General features: G+C 51.3%; 1 protein-coding gene across 1 annotated transcript in view; it reads right to left on the reverse strand.

Moving 5' to 3' along the window:
* LOC140483463 (uncharacterized) overlaps positions 1-17,163 on the reverse strand; it is a 176,643-nt gene that overhangs the window by 30,982 nt on the left and 128,498 nt on the right. The window contains exons 12-14 of the mRNA XM_072581659.1: positions 12,620-12,800; positions 5,041-5,093; positions 2,820-2,933 (exon numbers count right to left, since the gene is read on the reverse strand). Coding sequence (XP_072437760.1) covers positions 2,820-2,933; positions 5,041-5,093; positions 12,620-12,800 — 348 coding nt within the window. The remainder of the gene's footprint in view (positions 1-2,819; positions 2,934-5,040; positions 5,094-12,619; positions 12,801-17,163) is intronic.

The raw sequence follows: 17,163 nt of genomic DNA on the forward strand, positions 1-17,163 counted from the left end.
TGAGAGAGAGAGAGGGATTCTGGATTAATCGGGAAATCGAGAGGAAATGGGCAGGAAGTGGGTATGAGGAATGCCGGATCAGCCAGGATCTGACTGAAAGCAGACAGGAAGCAGGCTGGAGGAACACAGCAAGGCAGGCAGTATCAGGAGGGAGGGGGACACAGCAAGGCAGGCAGTATCAGGAGGGAGGGGTCACAGCAAGGCAGGCAGCATCAGGAGGGAGGGGTCACAGCAAGGCAGGCAGCATCAGGAGGGAGGGGGACACAGCAAGGCAGGCAGTATCAGGAGGGAGGGGGACACAGCAAGGCAGGCAGTATCAGGAGGGAGGGGGAACACAGCAAGGCAGGCAGTATCAGGAGGGAGGGGAACACAGCAAGGCAGGCAGTATCAGGAGGGAGGGGGACACAGCAAGGCAGGCAGCATCAGGAGGGAGGGGGACACAGCAAGGCAGGCAGTATCAGGAGGGAGAGGGACACAGCAAGGCAGGCAGTATCAGGAGGGAGGGGGACACAGCAAGGCAGGCAGTATCAGGAGGGAGGGGGAACACAGCAAGGCAGGCAGTATCAGGAGGGAGGGGGACACAGCAAGGCAGGCAGTATCAGGAGGGAGGGGGACACAGCAAGGCAGGCAGTATCAGGAGGGAGGGGGACACAGCAAGGCAGGCAGTATCAGGAGGGAGGGGGACACAGCAAGGCAGGCAGTATCAGGAGGGAGGGGGACACAGCAAGGCTGGCAGCATCAGGAGGGAGGGGGACACAGCAAGGCAGGCAGTATCAGGAGGGAGGGGGAACATAGCAAGGCAGGCAGCATCTGCAGTCCTCACTGTCTCCTTGTTGATTTTAACCTCAATGCAAATCCTCTTCCAAGGATGCCCATCTTGAAGAAGTTCTTCTCTTCCTCTCTCGACAAGGATCTCAGTGAGTGTCTCTCTCTCTCTCTCACTGCACCCCCCAAAGCATCTCCTCAGCCCTGAAGCTCTTCAGCTATGTCCTGAACCAGACTCATTACCACAGCCACATCTCCTTCCTCAATGTTTGCCTACGGAACCAAATGATCCCACATGGACTCCAGATTACATTCAGACCAACACAACTTTGATTATTCTAGGTCAAGTCGGTGTAAGGAGGGAGGAAGTGTTGGGTATTCTAAAAGGCATTAAGGTGGACAAGTCCCAGGTCCAGATGGAATCTATCCCAGGTTACTGAGGGAAGCGAGAGAGGAAATAGCTGGGGTTTTAACAGATATCTTTGCAGCATCCTTGAACACGAGTGAGGTCCTGGAGGACTGGAGAATTGCTAATGGTGTTTAAGAATGAAAGTAGGGATAATTTGGGTAATTATAGACTGGTGAGCTGACATCAGTGGTAGGGAAGCTGCTGGAGAAGACACTAAGGGATAGGATATATACCCAAGGGAAAAAAATAGGCAACATGATTTTGCGCGGGGAAGGTAATGCATTACAAACCTAATAGAATTCTTTGAGCAAGTGACAAAGTTGTTTGATGAGGGAAGGGATGTAGATGTCATATACATGGAGTTTAGTAAGGCATTTGATAAGGTTCCCCATGGTAGGCTGATGGAGGTGGTGAAGTTGCATGGGGTCCAGGGTGTTCTAGCGAGATGGATAGAGAACTGGCTGGGCAGCAGGAGACAGAGAGTAGGAGTGGAAAGGAGCTTCCCAAAATGGAGAACTGTGCCCAGTGATGTCCCACAGGTATCCATGTGGGGCCACTGTTTGTGATATACAGAAATGATCTGGGGGAAGGTGTAGGTTACCTCATTAGTGAGTTTGCAGATGACACTAAGATTGGTGGAGTAGCAGATAGTGAAGGGGACTGTCAGAGAATACAGCAGAATATAAACAGATTGGAGAGATGGGCAGAGAAATGGCAGATGGAGTTCAATCCGGACAAATGTGAGGTGATGCATTTTGGAAGATCCAATTCAAGAGCAAATTATACAGTAAATGGAAAGGCCCTGGGGGAAACTGAAGTACAGAGAGATCTGGGTGTTTAGGTCCACTGTTCCCTGAAGGTGGCAACACAGGTCAGGAGAGTGGTCAAGAAGGCACACAGCATGCTTTCCTTCATCAGACAAGGTACTGAGTACAAGAGTTGGCAGGTCATGTTAGAGTTGTATAAGACTTTGGTTCAGCCACATTTGGAATACTGTGTACAGTTCTGGTCACCACATTACCAAAAGGGTGTGGATGCTTTGGAGAGGGTGGAGAGGAGGTTCACCAGGATGTTGCCTGGTATGGAGGGCGCTAGCTATGGAGAGAGGTTGAGTAGATTAGGATTATTTTCATTAGAAAGATGAAGGTTGAGGGGCGACCTGATTGAGGTCGACAAAATAATGAGAGGTATAGACGGGGTGGATAACAGGAAGCTTTTTCCCAGAGTGGGGGACTCAATTACTAGGGGTCATGAGTTCAAAGTGAGAGGGGAAAGGTTTAGGGGAGATATATGTGGGAAGCTCTCTATGTAGAGGGTGGAGGGGGCTTGGAACACGTTGCCAGCAGAGGTGATAGAGGCGGGAATGATAGCTTCATTTAAGCGATGGGAATACAGTGGGACTGAGGAGGGGCTACAAGGGGAGTGAGGGTGAAATGAAGTGGGAGTATTGTGGCTACTCGATGGGGGTGGAGATCACCCTTGGTTTTAGGGGATGGGAGAGGGGGTGGGGGCACAGATGGCTCAGCGAGAATCATGGATATTGACCAAACTGAACACAGGCCCAGGATCCCCGGCTAACTAACCCCATGTGAGTGAACCCTGACCCCCACTCGGGGCTATGATCTCGCGCCCCCACTCTCGTTACCTTCGAGAAAGGGGGCAGTTTGATCCTGGAACTAGAGCTGGACCTTTCCTTCCTTCGGTGCCTCCTGTGGAGCGCTTCCTTGTTCTTGTAGATGTCCAGGATGACCGGCTGGCCCTTTGCAGAACATTGTACAGGATAGAAGGATTAAAAACGATGGGCCTCTCCGTTCACGGATTGTAATCATTATGTTTCTGTCCTGCAACCAATCCCAAACCAACCCTAACCAACCCTAACCAATCCCAAACCTATCCCAAACCTATCCCAAACCAACCCTAACCAACCATAACCAATCCCAAACCAACCCTAACCAATCCCAAACCAACCCTAACCAATCCCAAACCAACCCTAACCAATCCTGGGCAAAAGTGAGGACTGCAGATGCTGGAAACCAGAGTCTAGACTAGTGTGGTGCTGGAAAAGCACAGCAGGTCAGGCAGCATCCGAGGAGCAGGAAATTCCTGATGAAGGGCTTATGCCGGAAACGTCGATTCTCCTGCTCCTCGAATGCTGCCTGACCAACCCTTTCCTAACCAACCCTAACAACTCCCAGACCAACCCTAACCAATCCCAAACTAACCTTAACCACCCCAACACCCCCACCACACCTAACTATCCCAAATGGACCTTAACCAACCTTAACCACTCCTAACCACCCCACCAATCGCAAACCACCCCTAACCAATCCCAAACCAACCCTAACCAATCGCAAACCACCCCTAACCAATCCCAAACCAACCCTAACCCATTTCATTCTCTCCACCCAACTCCATTGAGGGATGCCTTTTGGGAGATGGGCAAAGGGAGGGCATGTTGCTTGAATATGATATGACCCCTCTATCCAAACTAGGCCCACCCCATATCTCACTGCATGAAGTGGGGGGAGGGGGAAGGTCAACACAGAAGGGAGAACCGGGGATTTTTTTTTCACTCAATGAACACGGGACATCACTGGCTGGGCCCAGTATTTATTGCCCGTCCCTAGTTGCCCCTTGAGAAGGTGGGGGTGAGCTGCCTTCTTGACCCGCTGCAGTCCATGTGCTGTGGGTTGACCCACAATGTCCTTAGGGAGGGAATTCCAGGATTCGGACCCAGCGACACTGAAGGAACGGCGATATATTTCCAGCGCAGGATGGGGAGGGGAACTTGCAGGGGGTGGTGTTCTCATGTATCTGCTGCTCTGGCCCTTCTGGATGGAAGTGGTTGTGGGTTTGGAAGGTGCTGTCTGAGGATCTTTGGGGTGGACTGAGGGGCATGACCTCAGTACTGATCCTCCGACAGTGCAGCACTCCCTCAGCACTGACCCTCCCGACAGTGCAGCACTCCCTCAGCACTGACCCTCCCGACAGTGCAACACTCCCTCAGCACTGACCCTCCGACAGTGCGGACCACCCTCAGCACTGACCCTCCGACAGTGCAGACCACCCTCAGCACTGACCCTCTGACAGTGCAGCACTCCCTCAGCACTGACCCTCCAACAGTGCAACACTCCATCAGCACTGACCCTCCGACAGTGCGGCACTCCCTCAGCACTGACCCTCCGACAGTGCGGCGCTCCCTCAGCACTGACCCTCCGACAGTGCGGCACTCCCTCAGCACTGACCCTCCAACAATGTGGCACTCCCTCAGCACTGACCCTCCGACAGTGCGGAACTCCCTCAGCACTGACCCTCCAACAGTGCGGTACTCCCTGATCACTGACCCTCTGACAGTGTGGCGCTCCCTCAGCACAGACCCTCTGACAGTGCGGCACTCCGTCAGCACTGACCCTCCGACAGTGCGGCACTCCCTCAGCACTGAACCTCCGACAGTGCAGCACTCCCTCAGCACTGACCCTCTGACAGTGCAACACTCCCTCAGCACTGACCCTCTGACAGTGCGGCACTCCCTCAGCACTGACCCTCTGACAGTGCGGCACTCCCTTAGCACTGATCCTCTGACAGTGCGGCACTCCCTTAGCACTGACCCTCTGACAGTGCGGCACTCCCTCAGCATTGACCCTACGACAGTGCGGCACTCCCTCAGCGCTGACCCTCTGACAGTGCGGCTCTCCCTTCGTCCAGTTAGATTATATGCTTATGAATCAGGAGGGCAGTTTAAAACCACAATGTCCACATTCAGAGCTGAGTCCATCTGAATCCACTGGAATTGTCTCCCTGGACCCATGTGTTACCTGGAGATACCATAGATAATGACCATTCCCAGTCGTCAGGCTCTTGTATACCTTTTTTATCGCCTTCTTTTCCTTTTGCGACTGAAATCGATTCGGCAACAAACCTGTCAGAAACACAGCAAATTAGAACACAATGTTTCAGAGAGAGGGAACCCCAGTGAGATATCTAGTACACTCCTGGAAGCCTTCTGGGCTAGGACACCAGACAAAATAACTGCTTCCAGGAGAAGATAAACTTTGTGAGTAAACCTGTGAAGCAGGTGCACAGTTCTGGGCGCCACATTACTGAAAGGATGTGGATACTTTGGAGAGAGTGCAGAGAAGGTTTACAAGGATGTTGCCTGGTATGGAAGGTGCTAGCTATGAAGAGAGGTTGAGTAGGTTAGGATTGTTTTCATTAGAAAAAAGGAGGAGATTGAGGGCGGTCCTGATTGAGGTTTACAAAACCATGAAGGGTGTAGACAGGGTGGATAGAGATAAGCTTTTTCCCAAGGTGAGGGATTCAATAATGAGAGGTCACGCTTTCAAGGTGAGAGGTGGAAAGTTTAAGGGGGATACACGCGGCAAGTACTTCAGAGGGTGGTGGGTGTTTGGGATGCGTTGCCAGCAGAGGTGGTAGAGGCAGGCACGGTAGATTCATTTAAGGTGCATCTGGACAGATGTATGAGTAGGTGGGGAGCAGAGGGATACAGATGGTTAGGGATTGGGCGACAGGTTTAGACAGTACATTTGGATCAGCTCAGGCTTGGAGGGCCGAAGGGCCTGTTCCTGGGCTGCAAATTTTCTTTGTTCTTTGTTCTAATATCAAGATGGATGGCAAGAGCTTCTTTAGATGTTTAAAAAGCAAAACGAAGACAAAATGAATGTAGGACTCATCGAGAGAGAGGCTGGAGAAATAACCACGGGGATGCAAAAAATGGTAAAGCGACAGAACATTTATTCCGCGGTGACTCAATAATCGAGGAAGGGCAGGAAATAAATACTACAACTATCACTTTGAGAAAAGGTGCTCGGGAAATTCCTGGGACTAAAGATTGATATACGCCCCTCGACCCTATGCTTCCTTGGATATGCAAGGGAGTAACCATGGAGATAGTGAATGCACAGGTCATGACCTTCCACGAATCCTTACATTCTGAACAAGTCAGAGGATTGGAAATGGTCAATGTAACATCTTTATTTAAAAAGGGAAGGTGCCAAAAACAGGTAACTCTAGGCTGGTTATCTTGTTAACACCAGTTATCTTGTTTTCCAGTTACTGGGAAATTGTTAGAGTTTGTTATTAAGGGACAATAGCAGAGGATTTAGAAATATGTAATATTATCAAACAGGGGAAATGATGTCTGAGGATTTACTGGAATTCTTTGAAAAGAAACAAACATAACAGATAAAGGGGAAGCACTGGACGTAATATATTTGGATTTTTAGAACACGTTTGAAAAAGATCAACACAAAATGCTATTCAGAGTCGTAGAGAGGTACAGCATGGAAACAGACCCTTCGGTCCAACTTGTCCATGCCAACCAGATATCCCAACCCAATGTAGTCCCAGCTACCAGCACCCAGCCCATATCCCTCCAAACCCTTCCTATTCATATACCGATCCAAATGCCTCTTAAATGTTGTGATTGTACCAGCCTCCAGCACATCCTCTGGCAGCTCATTCCATACACATACCACCCTCTGTGTGAAAATGTTGCCCCTTAGGTCCCTTTTATATCTTTCCCCTCTCACCCTAAACCTATGCCCTCTAGTTCTGGACTCCCCAATCCCAGGGAAAAGACTTTGTCTATTTGTCCTATCCATGCCTCTCATGATTTTATAAACCTCTATAAGGTCACCCCTCAGCCTCCGACGCTCCAGGGAAAACAGCCCCAGCCTGTTCAGCCTCTCCCTGTAGCTCAGATCCTCCAACCCTGGCAACATCCTTGTCAATCTTTTCTGAACCCTTTCAAGTTTCACAACATCTTTCTGATAGGTTGATGGAGACACTGGATATTGCAAAGGCCCTGACAACATTCCAGCACTAGAACTGAAGACATGTGCTCCAGAACTTGCCGCTCCCCAAGCCGAGCTGTTCCAGTACAGTTACAACACTGACATCCACCTGACGATGCGGAAAACTTCACAGGTATGTCCTGGACACAAAAAGCTGGACAAATCCAACCCGGCGAATTCCCGCCCCCATCAGCCTCCTCTCGATCATCAGTAAAGTGATGGAAGGTGTCACCGACAGGGCTAGCAAGCAGCACCTGCTCAGCAATAACCTGCTCAGTGACCTGCCCAGTTTGGGTTCCCCCAGGGTCACTCAGCTCCTGACCTCATTCCAGCCTTGGTTCAAACATGGACAAGAGAGCTGAATTCCAGAGGGGAGGGGAGAGGGACAGCCCTTGATATCAAGGCTACATTTGACCAAGTGTGGCATCAAGGAGCCCGGGCAAAACAGGAATCAATGAGTATCAGGGCAAACTCTCCACTGGTTAGAGTCATACCTGACACATCGGAGGATGGTTGTGGTTGGTGGAGGGTCAGTCCTCTCAGCTCCAGGACATCGTTGCAGGAGTTCCTCAAGATAATGTCCTAGACCCAACCATCTTCAGCTGCTTCATCAATGACCTTCCCTCCATCATTAGGTCAGAAGTGGGGATGGTCACCAATGATTGCACAAGGTTCAGGACCATTCGCATCTCCTCAGATACTGAAGCATTCTGTGTTCAAATACAGCAAGATCTGGACAATGTCCAGGCTTGGGCTGACAAGTGGCAAGTAACATTCACACCAAACAAATACCAGACTATGGCCATCACCAATAAGAGACAATCTAACCCCCCCCCCCCAACCCCTTGACATTCAATGGTGTTACTATCACTGTACCCCCCATTGTCCTGGGGGTTACCATTGATCAGAAACACAACTGGGCTCGCCACATAAACACAGCAGCTACAAGAGCAGGTCAGAGGCTGGGAATCCTGCAGCGAGTAACTCCCCTCCTGACTCCCCAAATCCTGTCCACCATCTACAAGGCACCAGTCAGGAGGGTGATGGAATCCTCCCCACTTGCCCTGGATGGGGGCAGCTCCAACAACACTCAAGAAGCTTGACACCATTCAGCACAAAGCAGTCGCTTGATTGGCCCCACATCCACAAACATCCCCTCCCTCCCCCACCGACGCTCAGTAGCAGCAGTGTGTACTATCTACAAGATGCACTGCAGAAGATCCTCAGGCTGCACCTTCCAAACCCATGGCCACTTCCATCTAGAAGGACAAGGGCAGCAGACACATGGGAACACCACCCCCTGCAAGTTCCCCTCCAAGCCACTCCCCATCCTGACTTGGAAATATATCGCCGTTCCTTCAGTGTCACTGGATCAGAATCCTGGAATTCCATCCCTAAGGGCATTGTGGGTCTACCCACAGCACATGGACTGCAGCGGGTCAAGAAGGCAGCTCACCCTCACCTTCTCAAGGGGCAACTAGGGACGGGCAATAAATACTGGGCCCAGCCAGTGACGCCCACATCCCACACATGAATAAACAAAACAATTTTTTTTCTCAGACTGTAGTGAATGCAAGCAATTCTGGGCTGAGGGAGCGTAGGTTCAGAATTACGAAACAGACTCGAAACATTAACTGCTTCTTTTCCCTCACCCTGATGCTGCCAGATCTGTTGAGTTTCTCCAGCATTTTCTGGGTTTGCTTCAGATTTCCATAATCTGCAATATTTTGCCTTGATTCGAGTGTATTTGAGAATTGTTATTGGTGGAGGGATAAATATTCTGTCCAATCAGGAGCAGCGCCCTGCTCTCACTAAAGGCATTGCTGCTGGTTCCAAACACACCCCGGGAGGGTGGCTCAGGTTTAAGGGTAAGTTAGTGCAGCACTCCCTCAGGATAGTAACTGGGGGTAGGCACAGAGGGCAAACAGGGAGTGGGGCACCCTCGGGGGGCATTGGACCCTCCGTCTCCCTCACTGTGAGGGGTTGGGAGGAGTAACTGTGCTATTCTGGTGGATGTTTTCCTCACCTCATACCAGGTTCTGCTGCTAACTGCTTCATACAGATTGATCCCCATGATAGAAGCATAGAAACTAGGAGCAGGAGGAGACCATTCGGCCCTTCGAACCTGCACTGTGGTCATGGCTGATCATGTCACCTCAGTATCCCATTCCCACTTTCTCTCCTTGATCCCTTTAGCTGCAAGGACCACGTTCAGCTCCGTCCTGAATGTACCTAATGAACTGGCCCCAACAGCTTCCTGTGGGAGAGAATTCCACAGGTCCCCAACTCTGAGTGAAGAAATTCTTCCTCATCTCAGTCCTGAATGGTTTGCCCCTTATTCTTAAGACTGTGACCCCCTAATTCTGGACTTGCCCCACATTGGGAACGTTCTTCCCACACCTAGCCTGTCCAGTCCTACCAGGACTTTCTTTACGTTCCTATGAGATCCCCCCAATTCTTTTAAATTCCAGCAAATCCAAGCCCAGTCATATGTCAGCCTTGCCCTCCCAGGAATCAGTCTGGTGAACCTTTGCGGGACTCCCTCAATGGTAAACATGTCCTTCCTCAGACTAAGACACCAAACTCGCACACAGTTCGCAAGATGTGGCCTCACCAAGACCCTGTATAACTGCAGCAAGACATCCTTACTCCAATACCCCAATCCTCTCGCTATGAAGGCCAGCACATCATTAGCTTTCCTCGCTGCCTGCTGACCCTGCATACCACCCTTCAGTGACTGTTCCACGATGAAACCCAGGTCTCATTGCACGTCACCTTTTCCTAAACTGCTACCATTTACAGAATAGCCTGCCTTCCTGTTTTTGCCACCAAAGTGGATAACCTCACATTGATCCGCATTATATTGCATTTGCCCACTCAGCCTGTCTGTCCAAGTCACCCTGCAGCCTCTTAGCATCCTCCTCCCAGCACACACTGCCACCCTGCTCAGTGTCACCTGCACATTTGGAGACATTACATTCAATTCCTACATCCAAATCATTAATGTATCTTGTGAACAGCTGGGGTCCCAGCACTGAACCCTGCGGTACCCCACTCGTCACTGCCAGCCACTCTGAAAAGGACCCCTTTTATTCCAACTCTCTGCTTTCTGTCTGCCAACCAGTTCTCTATCCATGTCAATACATGACCTCGATACCGTGAGCTTTAATGTTCCTTACTAACCTCTTGTATGGGACCCTACCTAAAAGCCTTTGAAAAGTCCAGATACACAACATTCACTGGTTCCCCCTAGTCCACTCTACTGGTCACATCCTCAAAAGATTCTAGAAGGTTTATCAAACATGATTTCCTTTTAGTGAATCCATGTTGACAAGGACCGATTCTATTTCCGTTTTCCAAATACTCAGTTATTACATCCTTAATAATTGACTGCAGCATTTTCCCCACCCCCGATACAGGCTAACCAGCCTATAATTCCCCATTTTCTCTCTCCCTCCTTTTTTAAAGGGTGGGGTTACATTAGCGACCCTCCACTCCATTGGAACTCTTACAGAGACTACAGAATGCTGGAAAACACTCTCCAAAACATTTGCTATTTTTAGAGCCACTTCCTTAAATCCTCTGGGATGCAGAGCAGCAGGTCCTGGGGACTTATCCAGTTTTAATCCCACCAATTTCCCCAATACCATTCCCTGACGAATCAGAATTTCCTTCCTTAAAAAAAAATGAAAGAACTGTGGATGCTGTAAATCAGGTCCAGAAACAGACGTTACTGGAAAAGCTCAGCAGATCTGGCAGGATCTGTGCAGAAACATCATAACCAAGGTTCCCTTCACTTCCTCTTTCATGTTTGATCCTCTGTCCCCAAGCATTTCCTGCAGGTTATTTGGGTCCCACAGGGTGAAGACAGATCCAAAGTATTTATTCAACTGGTCCACCATCACTTTGTTGTTCATTAGGAGTTCACCTGATTCTAACTGGAAAGGGACTATTTTTGTTTTCATCAGTTTGTTTCTCCTCACAAATCTAGGGAAGCTTTCGCGGTCAGTTTTTTATGTTTTCCGCAAGGTTACCTTCATATTCTATTTTCCCCTTCTGAATTAAACCCTTTATAGTCAGGCGGGAGACTGGGAGAATACAGCAAGGCAGGCAGTGTCAGGAGGGAGAGGGACACAGCAAGGCAGGAAGTATCAGGAGGGAGGGGGACACAGCAAGGCAGGCAGTATCAGGAGGGAGAGGGACACAGCAAGGCAGGCAGCATCAGGAGGGAGGGGGGACACAGCAAGGCAGGCAGTATCAGGAGGGGGGGGGACACAGCAAGGCAGGCAGCATCAGGAGGGAGGGGGACACAGCAAGGCAGGCAGTATCAGGAGGGAGAGGGGCACAGCAAGGCAGGCAGTATCAGGAGGGAGGGGGAACACAGCAAGGCAGGCAGTATCAGGAGGGGGGGGACACAGCAAGGCAGGTAGCATCAGGAGGGAGGGGGAACACAGCAAGGCAGGCAGTATCAGGAGGGAGAGGGGCACAGCAAGGCAGGCAGTATCAGGAGGGAGAGGGACACAGCAAGGCAGGCAGCATCAGGAGGGAGGGGACACAGCAAGGCAGGCAGTATCAGGAGGGAGGGGGACACAGCAAGGCAGGCAGTATCAGGAGGGAGAGGGACACAGCAAGGCAGGCAGTATCAGGAGGGAGGGGGACACAGCAAGGCAGGCAGTATCAGGAGGGGGAGCAGTCAACGTTACATGTGTAACCCTTCTTCAGGACTGGGGGATGGGTGTGGAGGGGGCGGGGAGCTGCAGATAAAGGGGGTGGGGGGGGCAGGGGGGTGAGGTGGGGATGGGTGAAGACAGGTAGAGGGTGCGACCTGGTTGGTCAATGGGAGGAATGAATCCAGTTGGTAGCAGGGAGCAGTGGGAGGGAGGGGGAGGGGCTGGGAAGGGGGTTGGGGGATGGGGGAGGGAGGGGGAGGGGCTGGGAAGGGGGTCGGGGGATGGGGGAGGGAGGGGGAGGTGGTTATTTGAAATCGGAGAACTCAATGCTGAGTCCTCTGGGCTGGAGGCTGCCCAGGTGGAAGGTGAGGGGTTGTTCCTCCAATTTGCAGTTTGGTTCGTTGTGGCGATGGAGGAGGCCGAGGATGGTCCTGTCGGAGAGGGAGTGGGAAGGGGAATTGAAATGGGCGGTGACTGGGAGGTCCGGTCGGCCCCTGTGGGCCCGGCTGAGATGCTCGGTGAACCGTTCCCTAAGTTTACGTTCGGTCTCCCCGATGTAGGGAAGACCACACGGGGAGCACCTGATGCAGTAAACTCGGTTGGAGGAGAGGCAGGGGAACCTCGGTCTCCCCTGGAGGGAGTGTTTGGGGGTGAGGGGGCAGGTTTTCCATCATTTCCGATTGCAGGGGAAGGTACCTTGGGTTTTTGTTGGGGGGGGGGGGGGGGGGGTGGAGTTGCTGGGAAGAGTGGAGTGATGAGCAAAGATAATGGTCCTTGCGGAAGCCATATCCTTTGTCCTCCTCCGCTGAATTTTAAATTGCTCCCAGTCATTGGGTTTGCTGCTTTTTCCGGCCAATTTATACGCCCGATTTCCCTCGTATTACATATTGATCCAATCTTGCTGCATCATCTGACTATCAAGATGTGGAAAGGGGCGTCTTTTCAGTGCAGGCCATTCCTACCTCTTCTCGATATCTCGATGCTCGCTGCTGTGGACAGAGCTGTCTGAGCTGTAGCCCGTAGGTGCTGAACCACAACGGCCCCGCGGCTGGAGTGCAACCTCTTCCTCATGTCATCCAGGGAAGCGGCTATGCTCTGACTGTCCAGGCTGTTCTCCATCTCCTCCTCCAGTGTCACCACCCCCTAACCAACAAGAAAGAGGACCATCAAGAGATAAAGGCATTCCAACGCCCGTGAGCAATGACACAAAACCGGAGAAGTAAGGAGGGAAAGAGGAAGAGGAAAGAATGAAGGAATAGAGGGAACGAAGGTAACAGGGAAGGAAGGAGGGAGTTGGGGAGGAGGAGACCAAGGTTTGTATTTCTCTGGCATTTCACAGCTGCAGAGATGAGCCAATCACCTTCACGGCCAATGGCAGGCAACACTGCAGCCAATGGGTGCACAGGAAGATCCCACAAAGGGCCATTTGAGAAATGACTCATTTTCTAATTAGCTTCAGTGAATCCTGGGGCCGCAGTGAGGGGCACGGGGAGCGCATTAAGGATTTTGCAGCGTGTGAAATGGGTACAGGGCAAGTGTTTAGGGTGTGGACTGTCCCAGCCGGAACGTTGGTGAGGGATAAGGTTCAACTGAGGCATTCAAGAGGATGATTATTGAGATGGAAATGGTAAGCAGGGAAATGGAGAAAAGGGAGGAGACTGGAGCTAGGTCAGAGACCTGGTGCAGACATGACGGGCCGAATGGCATTGTACCAGATTCTGTGATTCTGTGAGGAGGTGAAGAACCACTGGGGGCAGAGGCCGAGTGGAATTGGTAATGGGGCAGCCTGGCCTTGCTGAGACAGGAGTGAGAACTTTGGGAATGACATTGAGCAGTGCAGCTGGGGGAGTTCCAGCTGGGTTCAGCCTTTCAAGAGACAGCAGTCCGAGAGATGTACAGCACGGAAACAGACCCTTCGGTCCAACCCGTCCATGCTGACCAGATATCCCAACCCAATCCAGTCCCACCTGCCAGCACCCGGCCCATATCCCTCCAAACCCTTCCTATTCATATACCCATCCAAATGCCTCTTAAATGTTGCAATTGTACCAGCCTCCACCACATCCTCTGGTAGCTCATTCCATACACGTACCACCCTCTGTGTGAAAACGTTGTCCCTTAGATTCCTTTTAAATTTTTCCCCTCTCACCCTAAACCTATGCCCTCTAGTTCTGGATTCCCCAACCCCAGGGAAAAGACTTTGCCCATTTATCCTATCCATGCCCCTCATAGTTTTGTAAACCTCTATAAGGTCACCCCTCAGCCTCCGACGCTCCAGGGAAAACAGCCCCAGCCTGTTCAGCCTCTCCCTATAGCTCAAATCCTCCAACCCTGGCAACATCCTGGTAGATCAGCCCTGTCAATATTTAAATACTTCACACTGCGTAATGAAATTTAGACTCGCACTCCCCTCCTGACTCCCCAAAGCCTGTCCACCATCTACAGACACAAGGCAGGAGTGTGATGGAATCCTCCCCACTTGCCTGGATGGGGGCAACTCTAACAATACTCAAGAATTAGAGATGCTGGTGTTAGACTGGGGTGGACAAAGTTAAGGGTCACACAACACCAGGTCCAACAGGTTTAATTGGAAGCACTAGCTTTCGGAGTGCCACAACCACCTGATGAAGGAGCGTCGCTCCGAAAGCTAGTGCTTCCAGTTAAACCTGTTGGACTATAACCTGGTGTTGGGTGATCTTTAACTTAATACTCAAGAAGCTGGACACCATCCAGGACAAAGCAGCCGTTTGATTGGCCCCACATCCACAAACATCCCCTCCCTCCTCCACCGATGCTCAGTAACAGCAGTGTGTACTATCTACAAGATGCACTGTAGTAATTCACCAAAGATCCTCAGGCAGCACCTTCCAAACCCACAACCACTTCCATCTAGAAGGACAAGGGCAGCAGATACATGGGAACACCACCCCCTGCAAGATCCCCAGGTCAAAATCCTGGAAGTCCCTCCCTCAGGGCATTGTGGGTCTACCTACAGAACATGGACCACAGTGGGTCAGGAAGGCAGCTCACCCCCACCTTCTCAAGGGGCAAATAGGGACAGGCAATAAATGCTGGCCCAGCCAGCGCAGTACGGTGGCTCAGTGGTTAGCACTGTTGCCTCACAGCGCCAGGGTCCCAGGTTCGATTCCAGCCTCAGGCGACTCTCTGTGTGGAGGTTACACATTCTCCCCGTGTCTGCGTGGGTTTCCTCCGGGTGCTCCGGTTTCCTCCCACAGTTGTGGAGGTCAAGGTAGATTGAACATGGGAAATGCAGGGTGATGGGAATAGGGTACCTGGGTGGGTCTGGGTGGGATGCTCTTCAGAGGGTCAGTGTGAATTTGATGGGCCGAATGGCCTGATTCTATACTGCAGGGATTCTACAGACATCCTCATCCTGTAGACGAACACAATTAAGTTGGCCTGCAAGACATTAACATCTGGGGTTTCCCGCCCATCACAAATGGCTTGATTTTCTAATGATCACATACTGGTCAATGTCCACATCACAGAATTGTCCCAACTCTGGAAGAGGCCATTCAGCCCATCCTCACTGTGTCAGCTCTTGGAATGAGCATCTCACCTTGTGCCATTCTCCTGTGTCCTCCCCATAGCCCTGGTGATTTCTCCTTCACAGAAATGCTAATCTCTCTTGAAAGCCTCGAGTGAACCTGCCACACTCAGACCTGAACCACCAGCTACTACAATAAAAACACTATCCTTCATGTTGTCTTTGCTGCTTCAGCCAATGACTTCAATCTCCATTCTCTGACTCTCCGTACGCCCACCATGCGGAACTCTCTCCAAACCCTTCCTGATTCTGAACATCTTGGTAAATCTGCAATAACCTTCCTCCTCTCCATGTGGGAGACCGACAGCTGTTTAACTGAGATGAGGAAAGAAGAGAGGAGGCAAGCGTGAACTGTAATAGCAGACTGGTTGGGCTGAATGGCCTGCTTCTGTGCTGCATATCTGTTGTAATTCTGGAGCGTGCCTTAATCATTCTGAATTCAACAGGGACATGGAGGAAATTGTGACCAGCAGCTGGGTGGTTCACACACACACACACACCCCTCCACACATACATACACACACACACACACACACACACACACACACACACACACACACACACACACACACCCCTCCACACACACACTCACACACACACTCACACACACACACACCCTCCACACACACACACACACACACCCCTCCACACACACACACCCTCCACACACACACACACACCCTCCACACACACACACACACATACACACAGACACACTCACAGACACACACACACACACACCCACACACCCACACACACAGATACACACAGACCCATACACACTCACAGACACACACACAGACACACACAGACCCATACACACTCACAGACACACACACAGACACACACCCACACACACACACAGACACACACACACAGACACACCCACCCACACACTCACAGACACACACACACAGACACACACACACAGACACACACCCACCCACACACACACACACACACACAGACACACACGCACACACTCACACACACACATCCACACACACACACATACAGACACACACACACCCACACACACAGACAGACAGACACACACACACACACACCCACACACCCACACACACACAACCAACATAAGTCAACTGGACCAGATAACATCCCTGCCAGAGTGCTCAGAGGATGCTCTGATGCGTTGGCTGATGTTCTCACTGACGTCTTTAACATCTCCCTGAGCTGCGCCGTAGTTCCAACATGCTTCAAGGCCACTACCATCGTCCCCGTGCTGAAGTCTTCAGTGTCCCAACGACTACTGCCCCGTTATGCTAACACCCATGTGTTTCGAGAGGTTCGTGATGAGGCATATTAAGACCCTGCTGCCCCCTTCATTTGGACACCCTGCAGTTCATGTATCGACCCAACCGCTCAACAGATGATGCCATTTCCCTCACCCTCCATCTGGCCCTCACCCACCTGGAGAAGAAGGACACCCATATCAGATTACTGTTCAGAGACTTCAGTTCTGCATTCAACACTATCATTCCTCAGCACCTGATTGGAACGCTGAGTCTGCTGGCCCTATATTCCTCCCTTTGTAACTGGATCCTGGGCTTCCTGACTGGGAGCCCTCAGTCAGTGTGGATTGGGAACAGCATCTCCAACACCATGACAGTGAGCACGAGGGGGTCCCTCAGGGCTATGTGCTCAGTCCACTGCTGTTCACCCTGCTGACACGTGACTGTGCAGCGAGGCACAGCACGAATCATATCATTAAGCTCGCTGATATTATAACTGTAGTGCGCATCAATGGCAGGAACAATGAGTCAGCACATAGAGAGGAGGTGCAGCAGCTAACGGGCTGATGCAGAGCTAACAACCTGTCTCTGAATGTGGACAAAACAAAAGAGATGGTTGTTGACTTCAGGAGGGCACACAGCGACCGCTCTCCGCTGGACATCGACTGCTCTGACATGGAGAAGG

This window comes from Chiloscyllium punctatum, chromosome 12, assembly GCF_047496795.1.
Source record: "Chiloscyllium punctatum isolate Juve2018m chromosome 12, sChiPun1.3, whole genome shotgun sequence".
Taxonomy (NCBI): Eukaryota; Metazoa; Chordata; class Chondrichthyes; order Orectolobiformes; family Hemiscylliidae; genus Chiloscyllium; species Chiloscyllium punctatum.